The sequence below is a fragment of the Ochotona princeps genome, chromosome Y, assembly GCF_030435755.1.
Source record: "Ochotona princeps isolate mOchPri1 chromosome Y, mOchPri1.hap1, whole genome shotgun sequence".
Lineage (NCBI taxonomy): Eukaryota > Metazoa > Chordata > Mammalia > Lagomorpha > Ochotonidae > Ochotona > Ochotona princeps.
The window spans coordinates 8,638,553-8,658,688 of NC_080866.1; the positions used below are offsets into that span (position 1 = coordinate 8,638,553).

At 42.2% G+C, this 20,136-nt stretch overlaps 1 protein-coding gene across 1 annotated transcript in view; it reads left to right on the forward strand.

The window, feature by feature from the left end:
- Positions 1–15,669, forward strand: part of LOC131478707 (serine/threonine-protein kinase 24-like) — a 50,604-nt gene extending 34,935 nt beyond the window's left edge. The window contains 3 exon segments of the mRNA XM_058659291.1: positions 13,775–14,812; positions 14,815–15,032; positions 15,034–15,669. Of these exon segments, the coding sequence (XP_058515274.1) occupies positions 13,775–14,812; positions 14,815–15,032; positions 15,034–15,169 (1,392 nt within the window). The 3' untranslated portion in view covers positions 15,170–15,669.
- The last annotated feature ends 4,467 nt before the right edge of the window (positions 15,670–20,136 follow it).

Consider the following 20,136-nt stretch of genomic DNA (forward strand, 5'->3'; position numbering starts at 1 on the left):
TATGTCTGAGTAAAAGAGCAAAAAGCTGTTGGCTCTAAATTTCTTAGTCTTCAAACTAAACCAAAACATGGGTCCTCAAGATCCTGCATACTGCTACACACTCCTAGGGATGAAGCAAGAATCTAACACACGGCAGCCTCTCAAGAAAGCAGACAATTCTGGAGGGATAAATGACTCTATTAAATAAAAATTAACATATAAGGAAGTTGGGGGGATAAAAAGTAAAATAAAAAAGGAGAAATATTCTGTAAGTTGTTGGCCTGATTCTCACTGACAGGGTAACCAAAATGAGATTGAACTAAAGTAAAGCAGAATTAACATGAATAATTGTCAGATGAATGTTGTAATCCTGGATTCAGAATTTTTCTTCAGAAAATCACTATGTTAGGAAAACAGTGGATAATTTTAAATGATATGTTATATGAATACATATAACAGAAGCACAGAAATGTTGCAATTTAAAATACTGCATAAATTACATGTACTTATGGTTTTCCCAGGAAAAAGTCTAAATAAAAATTAAATGTTTAAAGTATAAAACATAAATATATAATTAAAAATACATATATATACTATACAAGATATAACATGTATTCTAATATAGTATTTATAATGGTTCCTTTTAAGGCATTGTTCATATTAAATTGTCAGGATATACTTAAATAGCAGAGTAATAAACTTAATGACTATTTTGGAAGGACAACACTATTGTGATGATAGAGGCGAAAATAGGCTGTGGAGTACGGATAAGAGGGAAGGTAAATCCTAGAGCCTATGGAACTGCATCACAAAATAAGATTAAACTGCATTTTTTAAAATTTGTGTATGAAAACAAATCTATCAGGTTGCTTCTCCCAGAAGTGAATATGGTACTGCAATGTGACTATTGGGCTGCCTCTAAGAATACGCAAAACACCAGGGACAGACGTGGGTAAAGATGACCACAGTTGGCCCCACTTTGAGAGATGGGAGATCTACTCTGTGTGTTCCTCCAAAGGAAAACCAAACATGTGCATCCGCAGTCTGCCCTGCAGTTGTTCTGTGACCTGCTCAATGCAGACCTGTTCTCCCTGGAGCTGAGCTTCTGTGTGGCACTATTTCACTCTCAAAATATGTGCAACATCCACAGCTAGGCTAAGCCAAAGGCTGAAATCGGGATTCCATTTACATTTCTCAGGCAGGTGACAGACATCTAGACTCAGGAGCCACCACCTGCTGCCTCCCAATTTATGTGTTAGTAGATATGTTGAAGCAGGATCAGAGAGAAACTAATATCCCTTCACACAAGCACATCCTCCCTTCCAGTCCAAGTGCATGTCCTCTCTTGTTAATAATTGGTTGTGGGATGTTAATGCACGGTATTACTCTATGCATTATGCTCCACTTGGCATGACTCAACACTGTGTGGGAATATGACAAAGCATCTATAGAAAATGTGAAATGACATATGTATCTCCAGGGGCAGGTCTGGCATCGGTAAAACATCAGCCACAATCCTAGAATTTCATTTGGGACATGATTGGAGTCTTGGTGCTCCTCTTCTGATCAAGCTTTCTGTTCATGTGACAGAATAGTGAAAGATAGCCAATGTGCTCTGGCACCTACACACATGCAGGGAACATCATAATGGCCTACTCCTGGCTTTTGTAATGATTTCGGGCCGAATCAGCAGATGAGAGCCTACTTTCCTCTATCCTACCCCAGCCTGTCTATTCCTTCCCACTCTCCCTTTCTCCTTACCTACCTTATTCTCCCTCCTCCCTTTCCATTACCCACGTTACTCTCTCTAATAAAAATAAATGGCTTTAAATTATACACAGATTCAAAAATATATGGCAGTATAAAATAAAAAGCTTTCAGCTCCATTCCCAATGACATAATTTTTCTGTACTCTTACACAGATATGCGATAATTGGTGCAGCTGCTCACCCACTGACAAACCCTAGAATAGTGTCCCTCTTTTTGTTGCAGTGGATAGGGCTTTTATATGGATATGCAAGCACATGGTTGAGTATAGCAAGCAACTCAGCAAGCACTGTATAACACAATTTAGCAAGTTCTCAGAAAAGAGTGATCTCATCACCCACAAACATTGTAAACATCTTAGTTTGAGCACACAGCATGGTATTTATACACTGAGAAAACTGCATGAGAATGTGTTTCTCAGGAAGTAAGCATTCTCACGAAGCAAGCAGTTACTGTATTGGGTTAGACCTGATTTGGTAATTACGTAGATTAAAGACAGCTGGAAAACAAGGATATATATATATATATATATATATATATATATATATATATATATATATATATATATATATATATACATATATATATTTTTTTTTTTTTAAAGGTATTTTTATTGGAAAATCAGATATACAGAGAGACACAGAGACAGGGGAGAAGATTATCGGTTCACTGATTCACTCCCTAAGCAGCTGCAATGTCTGGAGCTAAGGCAACCCAAAGCAAGCAGACAGGAGTTTCTTCCAGGTCTCCCTCATAGATGCAGGCTCCCATGTCTTTCGAATGCCTTACCATGCTGCAAGCAGGGAGCTGGGTGAGAAGCAGGGCCACTGGGATTAGAAATGGTGCCCAAATGGGTTCCCAGTGTAGCTCAGAGATGAATTTCTGGTGATTCCCAGCAATAGTAAGCATAAATATTAAGGCAAGAAAAAAAAAAAACAAGAAAATTAAACCTAATGTACTTGTAAGGCCCCATGATACTAGGAAAAGGGGAGGGAGAACAGAGAAATCTACATCAGCCTAGAAGGTGTGAGGCAGAAGGGAAATATAACTGGTAACTCATAGACAACAGATTCGAATTAGCATTAGACAATAGTAAATATACAAAGGCATTTGGGGGAATCAGGAGTAATCCTAACAACCTCTTAACAGGAGGTCATATGCATAGAGCAGGGGGGACCTCAGAGTGGTCAGGCAGACAGGAGGAGGCTTTTATACCAACCCTTAATACTCCCAGATACTCACCAAGAACTATCAGTACCAAGGAGCACCGAGGACTACATCCCTACTGCCAAGGAGACCATGAGGAAATGGAGTGCCTTGGGAGACCAATAACTCTGAGGTCAACCACACCCATTTGGATCTACCACATGGGATGGAAGAAGCCCAAGTCCTGCCTTGCAGGATCCAAGGTCATCGGAACAACAACCAGGAACCCTGAGTGGTCCGCAGACACAGAAGAACAGTAAGCTTTCTTTGAGACTAGGGAGAGGAGCTTTCTCTGGTCCTTGCCTGCTTCCAACTTTGGGTCCCCACTCCCTCTCGTAATAACCATCAGGAGGGCTCCAGAAACCCCTCAAAAGAAACATACAAACAAACCAACAAACCAAACTAGAATAGATAGGCAGAGAACAACAAGGAAAGCTTAGAAACAGACAGGAAACAGTTAGCATGGATGTACTTATAACTCACTGTGTGGGACACAAAGATTAGTTACTCCTCACTAGGGTGTGTAACATTACTCTGCACTCCCCTGCTAAACATGCTCACCTAAACTGTTGGCATATATCCAGTTAGAATTATAGAGTTAGACCACCTGAAAAACAGCCAGGTTCAGCAAAAACATGCTTCAATGCTATAAACTGCTAAAGACTAAAATTAAAATAGGCATGAGACAGCTGAATAGCAATCTAAGCCATTTTAAGGTGTATAGAACATGGTTGAATGTAAACCAAAATTGAAATGTCTACGAAGAAGTCACAGGATGTGGTTGAGAACCTGCATTTTCCTATTAACATATTGATTAATCAATACCATGTCAATTAATGCCATAATGTTGTAAATGATTAGAAATATTATGTTGGGGCTTTTAATTGATTGGGATGATACTCTGCCGGCTCTACCTTCAGACCAGAGATGGTCTCACCAAGAAACCATTGAACTTACCAGGACAATAAGATGCTGGACTATACGATTGGTCAAAACCTCCAATGAAAGAATCTCAACTGAATTTTTTTTCTGGGGTGGTGTGAAGTAAAGTCCCCAACACCACGGTGAAGAGTGACTAATCTTCGTGTCCCACCCAGTGAGGCATGAGCAAATCCATGCCAGCTCTTTCCTGTCAGATCCCAAGCTCTACTTTTTGTTGTTTGTATATTTATTTTAGGTATTTTTAGTTTGTATGATCGTTTGGTATGAGCGGTTTTCGGAGCGATCCTGATGGTCATTGCAAGGGAGGGTGGGGGTCCAGAGGTGGAGCCACGCTTGCACCAGAGAAAGCTCTCCTCCCTGGTCCCGAAGGACGTTTATTGTTCTTCTGTTTCTGAGGACCGCTCAGGGCTTCTGGTTGTTTTTCTGATGACGTTGGTTTCTGTAGGGTAGTGTTTGGACTTCTTCCATCACCAGCGGAAGCTCCGGTTGGGGTTGGTGTCCTCAGAGTACTTGGCCTCCGAGGGCATCCAATTCCCTATGGCCTCCTTGGCAGTTGGGATATAGTCCTTGTTGCTCATATTAATAGTTTCTGGTGAAGGTCTGGGAGTCCTCATGGTTGGGATCCAGGCTTTCTTCTTTCCAACCTGCTCCTCCCTGGAGTGCCCCCTTGCTCCACGCACATGACCTCCTGTTAAGAGGTTGTCAGGATCACACCCGATTCTGCCCTCATGCATTGGTACAGTAGTTTTACTATTGTTTAGTGCCGCTTTGAATCTGTTGTCTATGAATTACCAGATTTGATCTTGATAGGCTATATTGTACGTTTCCTCACTCTTTTTATGGTCCTGAAAGGCTTCCCGGCACTTCCCCCCACCCCATTATGGATTAACATAGCGTATTGAGTGTATAGTAGGTTTTACAATTTTTCGATGTAGATCTTAAGTATTCTGACATTAATTGTTGGTTTATAGATTATATCGCATTATCTTATTGTATTGGATACAGGTTTTTAGAGATTGCAATAATATTACAATATACAGGTACAATCTTTCGGGTTGTCATCTTTTCATCTCAAGTTAAGGCAAACATGTGGTATTTAACCTTTTGCGATTGGTTCATTTCTCTTAGCATTATGGATTCCAGTCGGGCCCATTTGACCACAAAGAACTGCATTTCGGTTTTTTTAATAGCTGAGTAGTATTCCATAGAGTAGATGAACCATAGCTTTCTTATCCAGTCTTCTATTGATGGGCATTTTGGTTGCTTCTAGGTTTTTGCGATTGTAGACTGTGCTGCTATGAACATAAGCGTGTTTGTTGGTTTTTTCTGTAGGAGATGTTTTGGATATATCCCTAGGAGTGCTATTGCTGGATCATATGGCATGTTGATTTTCAGTTGTTTGAGTATTCGCCATACTGATTCCCATAGAGGCTGTACCAGTCTGCAGTCCCACCAGCAGTGGAGAAGGTTTCCCTTTTCCCCACATTCTCTCCAACAAGTGTTGGTGGTATTATGTATGTGTGCCATCCTTACTGGTGTTAGGTGGTACCTCATTGTTGTCTTCATTTGGATTTCCATTATTGCCAGGGAACTTGAGCATTTTTTCATATGCTTGTTTGCCATTTGGGTTTGTTCCTTTGTGAAATGTCTGCCCATTTCCCGTGCCCATTTCTTGAGTAGCTTGTGTGTTTTGACATTTTGGTTGTTTTGCAGTGCTTTGTATATTCTGGAAATTAGCCCTCTGTCACCTATGTCGTGCGTGAAAATCTTCTCCCATTCTGTGGGTTGCTTTTTTACTTTGTTGATTGTTTCTCTAGTTGTACAGAAGCTTCTTAGCTTGATGAGGTCCCAATTGTTTATTTTGGTCTCGATTTCTACTGTTTTTGGAGTCTTTTTTAGGAGGTGAGGGCCTACTCCTAAGGTGTATAGAACACGGTTGAATGTAAAACAAATTTGAAATGTCTATGAAGAAGTCACAGGATGTGGTTGAGAACCTGCATTTCCCTATTAACTTATTCGTTAATCAATACCATTCAATTAATGCCATGATGTTGTAAATGGTTGGAAATATTATGTTGGGGCTTTTAATTGATTGGGATGATACTCTGCTGGCTCTACCTTCAGACCAGAGATGGTCTCACCAAGAAACCATTGAACTTACCAGGACAATAATATGCTGCAATTTATGATTGGTACACATTCACTACAACACAGACCTGGCAATGTGATATTAACAACAGAAAATAGACTCCACAACTCACAGGTACAATCATAATGCTATAACTAATGGCCTAGTTCTTGAAAATGAGACCAATACCACTGCCAGAGCAATACAAGTGAGAGCTATCAGAGCACACTCCTAGGGAGTAACACATGCACACTCTCCAGAATTCAAGGAAACAAGATACATCTAATCCCAAGGTTCAAAGGGAAAGTACCTACCTCAGAGCCCTGCCTCCAGTGAAATAATTAACACATTTCCCCTAGCCTTTCAGAAAGCAGTACACATGGAGAGGTGCTGAACACCAAAGAATATGCATTAGTTCAGATGCTGACATCTCAGAAAATAGCACACATATACACCCTGAACTCCCAGGAACCATCACACATATAGACACTGGCACACCCAGAAACAGCCCACATGTGCTTCAGCATACCCAGGACACAATACACAACATGGATTTTGACTTTTCAGGACACAGTTGCTTCTGCCTGGAGTTGAGCTATTGAAAACAAGTGTGGATTTGGTTCCAGAAAGGCCCAGCATAAATGCAGCATCCTGAAGTTGAAGCTTGACTTGAGCTTGACTCTTTTAGGTCTTATTATTCCCTGAGTAGGACACAGATGTGCTGTGCATAGGGCCAGGACTTGGGTGCGAGTAAACTCAGCTCCACCCAAACCAACAGGACCCAAGGCTGAGGTAACCATGACTGATAGTGATGGCTCCTTCCTCTGCCCTGCACCATCAGTTCCTACATTGCCAACCAGCACTACTGCTTTCATCATAGCATCATCAGAGAGCCAGTACCATACAGAACATTAACCCTCCATGCTGGCATTTTCTGTAATCCCAGACGTGTCACAGGAGGGGACAACAATGGTTAACAGCACTTGGGAGAGCATGAATAATAGACCAGAGCCCAGGCCTTGGCATTGTAGTGAGACCCCTTTCACCTTAGCCTGTGCCACAGGCCCCTTCAAACTGAGCACCTAACAATTTCCTCAGGGTGATAGAGTATGGGTCCTTTGTGGTTGAGAGACCATGTCTACTAGCCTGAGAGAGCCCTTTGCCCTCAAACCTGGTGTGCTGCAATAACCCCCACCCAGCATGTCACCAATCACAGAGTTGCCCTTTGAATAAAGTCCAGGGCCAGTCCTAAACTGCCCAACTTGAGAGATCCCAAGCCTCATTCACACAAATGCTCAGCCTCAAATAAGCATACACTTACCCCGGATTCAGTAACCTCAAAGTAGCAAAACGCACATACTCTTCAGTCAGGCTCATAAGCTTCCCATCTTAGACTCCAACCCTGTTTCACCTGAGACCACAAACTTTATCCACCTGTGGGGTAGCCCATCATTCTTCAGTACAAACCTGAAGGTCTGCAAGTTGAATGCTTGGCCCTATCCCCACTCCAAAGGAGCCCTGAATTCCATTAACTGCCTGTCTGCCCCGCATTCTGGTTTCCAAGACGATGTACCTCTCTTTGTTGAGACAGCAGATGTCTAGAGCTGCAGGAATTCAGTGAGTGCAGAGCCTGCCTGTTGATCACTATCCTGCTGGTGCCACAGCCCATGACTGTGTTCCTGGTTTTCAGATCTAGCTCCCAGCAAGCCCCTGCATCTTCCCTCTCTAAGAATTCTTGCCTGATGACAAACTCAGAGGAGTTGGAGCTGGATACCAGAATCACATGTATCAAAGTTCCTGTCAAAGCAAGCTTGGACACACCCAGCTTCAGCACTGGGAAATCTGCAGGTGAGAGCCTCGGGCACATTGCTGTGTTAGTGAGGTTGGCACCGGAGGTGCAGGACAGATGTTTAGCATTGGCAGAATTAACAACTGCCTCGAGACTAAGGGCATGGCTGATAGCTTGTTCTTCTGTGGCCACTGTGATGACACAGCAACCTGTCCTGTCTTCTAACATTCCAAGATGCCTTCCAAAAAATTTCCATGTAGTTCTCCAAGGAATAGTGTGCAAAGACTGGCAAGTCAGAGCAGACCTACTTTCAAAAAATGAAGTGGAAATACAGCATGGAAGTCACACAGACCTATGCAGCATCAGCCCATTGTGCCTGTGTGTTTCCCCTCCCCTTGTCCCACCTGTTCAGGGATGAATATGGACAAGGATGTTTGTGTTCTGACTATGCAGACCTCTCCCCTGTACGCAATACTCCCAGTCCATCCTGGGAGTGCTATGAATCGCTTTGCCTTCCATTTCTCCTTCTAGGTGTATTGTCCAAAGAGAAGATTTTGTTTTAATTTAACTCTGAAAGCCCCCTCTACTGGTTTTCTTTTGAGCGCTCGCACTCACAGCCCCTGGACAACACTGATGCTTTAGAAAATAGAGGCCTAGTAAAGAAAGTGAGGGCCAGGAGAAATAAGAAGCAACTGAAAAACATTCTTGGCATCAAACTCAGCAATATTTGATTAACACCATTTACTATCTTGAAAACAGTGCCGATCAGAGGCTGCTGACATAAGATCCTAGAACAGGAACTGTGCTATTAATTAGACAAAAAGTGGAAAATGTATGAACACTTGACAGTTAACATGAACTAATTCAAGACAGAAGCACAACAAATCTCGTACATAAGTGGTGTGTTTATATTGTTCAAAGTCAGAGAAAGGGAGCGAAAAAGAGACAGAGAGATCTACCCATTTATTCACTCCCTAGTCTGTGCAGATTAGCCTGGTCAACATTAGAAACTGGAAGCTTTCTTTTGGGTAGAAGAATCCCAAGTATTAGGGCCATTACTTCCTGCTTCCCCAATTGCACCACCAGGTGATGAAGTGAAAGTGACAGGTGAAACTGAAACCAGTGCTCAAGAATGGGGTTGCTGATGTTGTAGACTACTTAAGCTGCTGTCCAAAAATTCATTGGAAGTGTTGACTTTCTTTCTGATGACTATGCCAGTTTTTTTTTTATTAACTCTCACAGGTTGTTAATGGAATTTTCAGGGTTTTCCATGTGTAAGCTCATGCCAAATGCGAATGGAGACAACATGTTGCTTCATTTCCAAATTGGAGAAGTTATTTCCTCGCCTCATTGTTCTGTCTAGGAAAAGTTTCAGATCAAATAAAAGTAGCAAGTATGTAGAAACGATTCCTTGTTTCTGATCTTAGAGAAAAGATTTTCAATTTCTAAAAGCTAAGTATGCAATTAACTACAGATTTTTCGATTTGATTTTTATTTTCTTTTCAAGGAAATTTCCTTCTATTCCTAAATTGTTCATGCGTTAAATTCTGAAAATCAAATTACTTTATTTAATTGAACACAATAGACATAAGTCAGAGGTGTGGTGGAAATGAAGGATTTCTTTTGCTTTTTTTGGTCTGTTTTAAAGAAAAAATCTTCAACACATACACATACATCTTAGTGATAGTTCAAAGATAATTTCATGTCACATCTGGATCACAAGTACAATCACTACTCTGATTCAAAATTCTTTTCTGGTAAGAGTTTTCAAAGTTTTGAAATATTTATCAATGCTTTCTTGTCACCTTCTAGTCAAACCTCGTCGCATGACCTGCAAAAAGAAGCACAGCAGACAGTAGAAGGTGAGTAGCTCTTAAAACACATTCACTAAAATAAAATAATAATAAATCAATAAATAATGATCCTCTTAAGTCCTTCACAGGTAAGAGAAGAAAGGACACCGTATACTATTAACTGTCTTCTTTCTGTCATGATCTTTCATAATAGCTAACATGATCAGGAAGCTTAAACAAGACAAGCCAAATAATCGCTGCTTCTTGTGTTATTTTCACAGTATTTCAGACTTTGTAAGATTTATCATCAACACACACAGTTAAACCTTCCAACAACCCTATGAATCAGTTACTGAAAAACACTCATTTAAACGTTGAGGAACGTGAGGTATAGTACTGTTAAGTGTTTGAGATAAGAATGGGTGTCCACACCTTCATAGGGACTTTATTTAGAGCAGAGAAAGTCTCCAAGGGCCTAGTGGCTAAATCCTTACCTTGCACACTCCGAGGTCCCATGTGGAAGCCAGTTCAATTCCCAGCTGTTCCACTTCCCATCCAGTTCCCTGCTGATGGCCTGGGAAAGCAGTGGAGGATGACCCAAAGCCTTAGGACCATGGCACCATGTGGGAGACGTGGAGGAGGCTCCTGGTTCTGGGCTTCAGATCAGTCTGGCTCTGGTTGTGGCTGTCACTTGGGAATGATCCAGTGGGTGGATAATACTTGTTTCTTTTTCTCTTGAAAATGTTCCTTACGAAAAAACATAAAATCTTACTGGAGAGAGAGAGAGAGAACATCCAAGCCTGAAGACTCCAGGGTTTAATGTGGAGAATGTATCAAACAGGCAGTAACTTAAACTTCCCTCTGTGTTCACTCATACATTAAACAGAATTTTATCTTAAACTCATGTCCTCATTCTTGTAGGACAAAACAACCTCCTCTTTCTCTGGGTACTAAGTAAGCAGTCCTTCCAATGTTTGCAATTATTTTTGTTTCCTGTTGCTTCTACAATACAACATAACTTTTGAGTGTCCAGTTGATTACAAATATTTCTCCTAAATTTTGGCAGAGTTTGGGTTATGAAGAACTTCTCCAAGTTTTCTGGAAAATTCATTCAAAATTTTCTGATGAAACAGAAAAGCAAGTCCAAGGAATTCTAAAAATATGTATATCTTGCTGAATAGGTATTCAGGAATAAAAACATGGTAAACTGGTAGCAGTACTATAAAAATATTACTAAATGCACATTAATGAGTATGTAATATCTCAAAATGAACTTTAGCTATGTGTATGCCAATTGATATAGGTCACGAAGAGTAGCTGTGGAGAAGAATCTAACTTTACACCTGGGTTCAAGCCAATTGATATAGGCACCAGCTCATCCAATCCCCAAATCAAATTTGCTCAGGGTATTGTCATTTTCAGCTTTTATCACCATCTTACTTTTTGAACAATCATCTGATTTCACCTCTTCGTAACCTCATGTATGCTACCAAATTCTCCAGTTGTATTTCATCCTGTCTGTGCTTTCCTATATTTTCCCTTCACGGTCCACAGTTTGATAAGACATACTTTTTTTTAAAAAAACATTTATTTTTATTACAAAGTCAGATATACATAGAAGAGAAGAGACAGAAAGGAAGATCTTCCATCTGATCATTCACTCCCCAAGTGAGCTGCAAGGGCCCGTACCTACCGATCCGAAGCCAGGAACCAGGAACCTCTTCCAGGTATCCCACGCGGGTGCAGTGTCCCAATGCATTGGGCCGTCCTAGATTGCTTTCCCAGGCCACAAGCAGGAAGCTGGATATAACGTGGAGCTTCCAGGATTAGAACTGGTGCTCATATGGGATCCCGGGGCGTTTAGGGGAGGATTAACCACTAGACCACGACACCAAGCCCAAGACATACTTTCCTAAAGAAGCCCTACCGACATGCTTTCACAAATGTTGTTCTCCAGATTATCTTTCTAAATGTCCTCCCCTTTTCCACTTTCACTTGTGTAGAGGTAATTGAAAACCATCTGGAGAGAAGCAGCCTCAAATGATGTGATCTATCCCCAAATACACTAGAAACACAGACACTGCTTTTCCCTTCAGTATTTAATCACCGCACATAGTTCCCATGTTTGCTGATACTTTAAAGAATGCCATGTATCTGAAAACATTTTGCAATCCCAAAGGACAACTGGACTGAACAGTGAGTTTAAAAAAAAATAAATATGTTACTTTTTCATTAAAGGGAAAGTCCAACGGGCATTTACATAATGAAATCAGTATGAAGGAATCATCAGGAACAGCAAATTTACTAAACACCACTGGCTCAAAGAAGGGCCGGAAAGCAGTGTTCCATCCTAAGGAATCAAACAGCTCAGGACAGCACTCTACACAAAAACTTGGTAAGAAAATAATTTCAGGAGTTGTCTTTCTAGGCCCACTAGGAAGCCCAAGGAGGGTGAGGCCTCATGAGGATGATCAAGCTGTTAGGGATGCAATTGCATGCTTGGGTCACACTCAACACAAAACAAATAGAGCCTCTAGAAACATGATTACGTTTTAAGCTCTTTGGGGATGATTTAAAAAAAAGGGGGGGGGGTCAGGTTACTTAGCCTATATGTAAATACTTTATGGAGAGGAATTCAGTTGTCCTAGGAGTGAAGATGCCAGTTAATATGCCTGTTTCCCATGGCAGAGTGCCTGGGTTCCAGAACTGACCCTATCTCTGACTCTAGCAAATTGTTGATATACAACTTAGTAACACTTGGTGAGGAGATAAGTGATTGAGGTCTTACAACCCTCTGGGAAAACTGAATAAAGCTTTCTGATCTGAGACTGATTTGGGTGCTATCCAGGTTACTCAAGGAGTGAAGCTCCCCACCTCTCTCTGCCCTCTGCATGCTCTGATTCTTTCAACTGCTGTGTCAATCTCTAGATGTGTCATTCTTTGCTGTTTAAATAAACAGATGTTTAAATTTCAGGGGAAATGAATTAAAACCAGAGATTTAATGGAAAACAAATGTCCATGCAGTTTTTGTTTGTTTGTTTGTTTGTTTTTTTATTTTATTTTAAATTCATTAATTACATTGTATTATGTGACACAGTTTCATAGGTACTGGGATTCTCCCCACCCCTCCCCAAACCCTCCCACCATGGTGGATTCCTCCACCTTGTTGCATAACCACAGTTCAAGTTCAGTTGAGATTCCCCCATTGCAAGCGCTTGCTCCTCCTTCTAAATAATCCTGATGCTCATCTCTGTAGGGGCCATGAAACCAGAGAATCGCCATGGGGGCAAAGTGCATGTTGTGCTTGAACTGTCAGGTTGTTTTTTTTTTTTTTTTTTTTTTTTTTTTTTGTATGCTGTCTGATCCTGAAATCACTAGAATAATTAACACCTTTAGCCTTTGAAAAATAGTGAGTATCTAGGAATAAATCATCTCTTCTGGTCTGGGACAATGTTACCTCAGAACTCAAATTTCAGAACTCAGAACACAATACTCAGATTTCAGAACTCAGAATTCAGGACTCAAAACTCAGAACTCAGAATTCAGAACTCAGAATTAGAAACTCGAGCTCTGAACTAAGAACTCAGAACTCAAATTTCAGAAATCAGAACTCTGAACTCAGAATTCAGACATCAGAATTCAGCATTCAGATTTCAGAGCTCAGAGTTCAGAACTCACACTTCATCTCGGAATGCAGAACTTAGATTTCAGTACTCAGAACTCAGAATTCAGAAGTTAGAATTCAGAACACGGAACTCAAATCTCAGAACACAGAGTTCAGAACTCAGAACTCCGAACTCAGAATTCAGAACTAAGAACTCAGAAATCAGGACCTAGAACTAGCATCACAGAACTCAGTCATCCAAACTCAGAAATCAGAACTCAGAATCCAGTACTCAGAACTCAGAATTCAGTACACAATTAAAAACATTAAACTCAGACCTCAGAATGCAGTACTCATGCTTCAGAACTCAGAATTCAGAACTCGGCACTCATAAAATGGAATACACAACTCAAAATTCAAATCTCATAATTTTGAACTCAGACCTCAGAATTCAGAACTCAGCATGAGAACTCAGTATTCAGAACTCGCAATTCAGCACACAGAATTTACAACTTAGAAATCAGAACACAGAATACAGTGTTCAGGATTCAGAATTCAGCACGCAGAACTCAAACTCGTGGGCTCCGCCGGTTGTGCGTGACAACTCCAGGTCCGGGCGGCTAGAGTGTACAGGCCCAAGGCCACCTGGCTCCCTCCTAGAAGCAGCGGTGGAGGTGGAGGTGGTGGTGGCAGCGGCTCTTGCTCGGACCCCCCTCCCGCTCCGCTCCGCTTCTGGGCGCCGTGCACGGAGATGCGGCCTGCAGCCTGTCTCAGAGCCCCGCCGCCCGCAGGGACTCGCCCGGGGCTGGGGTGGCCTCGGGATCCGGAGCGGCCCGTGGGCCTGTTCGCCCGCGCGGATAGAGAACATCCAGCAAGAGACCACTGTGCTGAGTCAGTGCGACAGTCCCTACGTAACCAAGTACTACGGATCTTATCTGAAGGACACCAAGCTGTGGATTATCTTGGAGTACCTCCGCGGAAGCTTGGCCCTGGACCTGTTAGAACCTGGCCCGTTAGATGAGACTCAGATTGCCACCATCCTAAGGGAGATCCTGAAAGTGCTCGAGTACCTGCACTCAGAGAAGAAGATCCACAGAGACATGAAAGCGGCCAACGTCCTGCTGTCTGAACACGGGGCTGTGAAACTGGCTGATTTTGGAGTGGCGGGCCAGCTGACAGACACCCAGATCAAAAGGAACACCTTTGTGGGCACCCCCTTCTGGATGGCGCCTGAGGTGATCAAGCAGTCAGCCTATGACTCAAAGGCAGACATCTGGTCCCTGGGCATCACCACCATCGAGCTGGCCACGGGGAAGTCCCCTCACTCAGAGCTGCACCCCATGAAAATCTTGTTCCTCATCCCAAAGAACAACCCGCCCACGTTGGAGGGCAACTACAGCAAGCCACTCAAGGAGTTCGTGGAGGCCTGTCTCAACAAGGAGCCCAGCTTCAGACCCACTGCTAAGGAGCTGCTGAAGTACAAGTTTATACTCCGCAATGCCAAGAAGACGTCCTACCTGACTGAGCTTATAGACAGGTACAAGAGGTGGAAGGCTGAGAAGAGCCATGAGGACTTCAGACCTGAAGACTCGGATGTGGAAACAGACGGCCAGGCCGCTGGAGTAGTGACTCGGGGCACTGGATCTTCACCATCCGAGAGAAGGACCCCAAGAATCTGGAGAATGGGGCTCTTCCACCAGGCGATCTCGGAAGAAATAAGTTGACAGACATCCCAAAGAGGCTTTTCTCCCCGTGTTTATCTACAATAATCTCTCCTCTGCTTGCTCAGTTGAAAGAAGTGCCAGGCGTGTGGCGGGAGCGTGGGTTCCATTGAGGAGCTATGTGGAGTCATTTACCTGGCAGAGGAGGCCTGCCCCGGGATCTCCGACACCAGGGTGGCCCAGCTGGTGCAGCGGCTGCAGAGATACTCTCTGAGTGGTGGAGGAACCTCATCACACTGAAACGCTGTGTCATTATGGGTTTGGGGTTTTCTTTCTTCTTCTTCATCCTCCTTTCTCAAAGTCAAGGAGAGCCTCTGCTGGCTGCTGAGCAGGTGCGCCGCTGAGGAGCCATCCTCACAGACACCGGTGCCCTGGCCCTCACTGTGCCATGGCCAGATGAAGTCTCTTGGATAGATGGGGTGGGAGAGCCAGCTCCTGCAAGCGATCGTTTTATTATTTCTGTTTTGCTTTTCACCATAGTGCACATATTCAAGGAAAGTGTCTTTAAACACACACACACACACACACACACACACACACACACACACACCTGAAAGTGTATATTTGGGATTATGATAAGGCAACTACAGACATGAAACCTCAGGTATCCTGCTTTAAGTTGACAGCTCCCCTGGGAGACGGAGAATCGCTCTGGTGGGTCGGTGTACAGATCTGTATATAGAGTCATTTTTACAGAACACCTTTGGGCGTGCATAAGGAGTTACTGTGCACACACTGACCAAGTGTATGATTTCTTAGTGTTTTAAATCAGAACCTATCTTGTCTCATGGAGCTTTAAATTATTATTATTCCACCTTTCTCCTGGACGACGCACTCTCGTCTAACATTCATTTGGAGTTGGGCTGCTGCTGGCCTGCGCCAGATGTGCTGTCTTTTCCAGTACAATTTTCTGTTGCACCTTGCAGTAGAATCTACATATCATCTATGCCACCTAAAATGTCTGAATGCTTACACAAATAAATTTTATAACACGAAAAAAAAATGAACTGTCAGTTGTAAGTTTCCTTCTTCTTGGCTAACAGCTGTGCACTGAACAACCTCACAAATTTCATAGAATTGGAGCCAGACAATTTGTGTATAAGGCATATTGTGAAAGCAAAGACATTTCTTCCTCCCAAAGACACTCTGGTTTTGGAAGGCCTGCCCATGGCTCCACCCGCATGCTGGCTCATGGAGAGCAGTCAAGGCATATTCCTTTTTCTTTACTGAGGAAGAATCTTCATTTTTACAAAACAAAGCCAGGCCCAGCATGGTAGCCTAGAGTCCTCACTTGCACAGGCCAGGATCCCATATTGGTGCTGGCTCTAATCCCAGTGGTCCACTTCACTTCCCATCCAGTACCCTGTTTGTGGCCTGGGAAGCAGTCGAGCATGGCCTAAAGCCTTGGGACCCTGAATGCACATGGGAGAACTAGAAGAAGCTCCTGGCTCCTGGTTTCAGATTGGCTCATATCTGGGCATTGTGGTCACTTTGAGACTGAATCATTGAACAGAAGATCTCTGTCTTTCCTCCTCTCTGTTTATCTGCCTTGTCAATAAAGGAGGCTGAATGTGACTTCTCTCCTTGACTACTCCCTTCCTCCAGATTCAGCAATAAAAAAAAAAGAGAACGTAGAAATTGTGATCTCACCCAATGTCCTGTAGCCTTTGACCCTATTCATCCTAATCACTTATGTTAAAAATCACCAAAAATGAAAATAAATAAAAATCAAAAAAAATAGGAGAAGATGACAAAGGAAAGCTTTGCTGAGATGTTATCCTGAACTCACAATCTTTGCTTCCAGAATTTGGAATATATCACACCATTCTCTTCTGACCTATAGTCTCCTGTGAGAGATCAGCTATGAATTTAATTGTACTTACTCTATATGTCAATTGATCTTTTTTTTTTTTTTTTTCTCGATCACATTGAAGGATTTCTTCCTTGTGTTCCATTGACTAGAGATTGATTATCTTGCATTGCGGTCAAGATTACTTTTGGTCCAAACACCTATAGGGAGTTCTGTGCCCTTCCTGGATATTAATGTACATTCTGTCTGCATGTTATGAAATTTCTCATATGTTATTTCATTGAATTTGTTGTTTAAAATAGATTTATTTTATGTTTATTGGGAAGTGAAATATATAGAGCAGGAGAGTCAGAGGAAGATCTTCTGCCTGTTGACTCACTTCCCAAGTATCACTGATGGCAGGAGATGAGTCGATCCGAAAACAGGAGCCAGGAGCCTCTTCTAGGTCTCCAGTCTGGGTGCAGCATTGCATGGTTTGGGCCATCCTTCACTGTTTTCCAAGGACACAAGCCAGGAGCTGTAGGGTAAGTCGGGTCGTGGGTATTAGAACTAGTGTCCTATGAGTTCTTGATGCATGAAAAACGATGATTCTGAACTCTAGCCTACCATGCCAGGCATATTGAATTCATTTCTTTGATAAAGATTTATTTATTTTTGTTACAAAGTCAGATATACAGAGAGGACGAGAGACAGAGAGGAAGATTTTCTGTCTGATGATTCACTCCGCAAGTGGGTGCAACAGCTGGAGCTGAGTCAATCCGTAGCCAGGAGCCAGGTGTTTCTTCTGGGTCTCCCACATGGGTGCAGGACCCAGAGTTTTGGGCTGTCCTCGACTGCTTACCAGGCCACAATCAGAGAACCAGATGGGACATGGAGCTACCAGGATTAGAACCAGCACCCACATGGGACCCCGGCCGGCTCCAAGACAAGAACCCCAGGTGCTAGCCCATGCTGCTTGGCCCATTGAATGCATTTTTAAACAGAACGTCTCTTTCTGCACCTTCTAGGATTTCTATAACTCTTCTATGTGGGCCTTTTAACAGTGTGTCTTACTTCTTAAATGCCTTTTCTTCTTTTATAGCTTTACCCAGCTCTGCTTCCAAATTTTATTTGCTTCCCGATTGTAATAAGAAATATCTTTGGGGCTTGGCAGCGTGGCCTAGTGGCTAAGGTCCTCTCCTTGATCCCATATGGCCGCTGGTTCTAATCCAGGCAACTCCACTTCCTCTCTGTCTCTCCTCCTTGTATATCTGACTTTGTAATAAAAATAAAATAAATCTTTAAAAAAAAAATAAGAAATATCTTTGAACTCTGAGATTTTTCTTCTGCCACTGTCATTCTGTAGCCCCATTTTCTCAATGTAGTCCTCAGTTATCACTGAGGGAGCTAAAGGCTTTTCTTCCTTGGCAGGGGAGTCTTCAGTTATCTATGTTGTGATTTGGTCTCTGCTTTTACTCTTGAACATTGTACTTCTCATTAGCTCATTCTTTTGCTTTTTTGTATATATTTTATTTTGAAATTTTTGAATTTTGTGGTTCAATATTGTATAGACTGGGATTCTGCCCCACAGCACAAAAAAAAAAAAAAACTTCCCCATAATTCCACAATTATGTCATATTTCCATCAGTCTATTATTGATGTGTGCCCAAGCATTGCTGGTACAGACAATGTCAAACAGTTCAGCAACCCATTGTCTACATATTTCCAACAATTTTATTGGGAGCCCACCTTTTGTTTGGAAGCAGGAATGAATGTTGCATTGTTCCCCCACATCTGGATATGGCAGGCCCCAGTACTTCATCCCTGTACATTTCCATAAATGAGAAGTCATGAAACAAGGTCAAATACTGGTATGAATTAGAATAACAGCAACAGAAATCACCACAGCAATTACAACACCATGGAAAAACCACCATTAATTAACCAACACAAGTGTGACAAAGACACACACACACACACACACACACACACACACATACAAGTCTCTTATGGCCCAGCAGCATGGACTAGTGGCTAAAGTCCTCACCATGAGCATGTTGGGATCCCATATAGGCAATGGTTCTAATTCTGGCAGCTCCACTTCCCATTCAGCTTCCTGTTTGTGGCCTGCAAAAGCAGTCAAGGATAGCCCAAAGCTTTGGGATCCTGCACCCGTGCGGGAGACATGGAGGAGGTTCCTGGCTCCTGGCTCTGGATCAGCACAGCATCGGCCCTTGAGCTCACTTGGGGAGTGAATCATCGGACAGAAGATCTTCCTCTCTGTCTCTCCTCCTCTGTATATCTGGCTTTGCAATAAAAATTAACCAATCTTTATCAAAAATAAGTCTCTTGGGAAAAATGATGCCACCATGTAATCCATGAGGCAGTGAGGAATTCAAATAAAGGAAAGAATGTATTTGGGATAATGAAACTGAAATCTAAAACATCAGAAGATGGGATGCAGCAAAAAAATAAATAAATATAAGAGTCAAAAACTAACAAACTAACAAACAAATAAAACCCAGTATGGATCAGGTCACTGAAGTTATACTTTCCATGATGGCTTCTTTATTTATTTATTTATTTATTTTAATTCATTCATTATATTGTTTATGTGACACAGTTTCACAGGTACTTGGATTTTCCTCACCGCTCCCCAAACCCTCCAACCATGGTGGATTCCTACACCTTGTTGCATAACCACAGTTCAAGTTCAGTTGAGATTCCCCCATTGCAAGAAAATACCAAACATAGAGTCCAGCATCTTATTGTCAAGTCAGGAAAAGAATGTATCTGGTATAAATGTAACTGAGTTCTAAAACTAACAAACTAACAAACACATAAAAACCAGTATGGATCAGTTCATTGAAGTTATACTTTCCATGATGGTTTCTTAATATTAGCGAGAACGTATGTATTTACTCTTTTGGAATTGATACATTTCACTGAGCATAATGGACTCACCTTGGGACCACTTGGTTGTAAATGGCATAATTTTATTCTTCTTAATAGATTTCATGGAGTAGAAGTAGCACAGCTTCTTTAACTGTTCTTCTTTGGGAGCACATCTGGATTGTTTCCATGTCTTTGCTAGTGTAGATTTTGCTTCTTCAAATATAGGCCTATAGATCCCCTTCACATATGCAGATACCATTCCTATGAAATGAATATAATCCTATTGGGCATATTCGTAGGAGCAGGAGAACTGTATCATATGGTAGACTTGTTTACAATTCTCCCAGCTCTCTCCATACTGATTTCCACAACGGTTGCATTAGCCTACACTGCCACCAGCAGTGAAGGAGACTACCTTTCTCTCCACATCTTTGCCAGCAGGTATTGTTACTTGAGTTCTGAGTGTAGGCCAGTCTCACTGGAGTTAGCTGGTACTTCAACATGGCTTTCAATTGGATCTCTC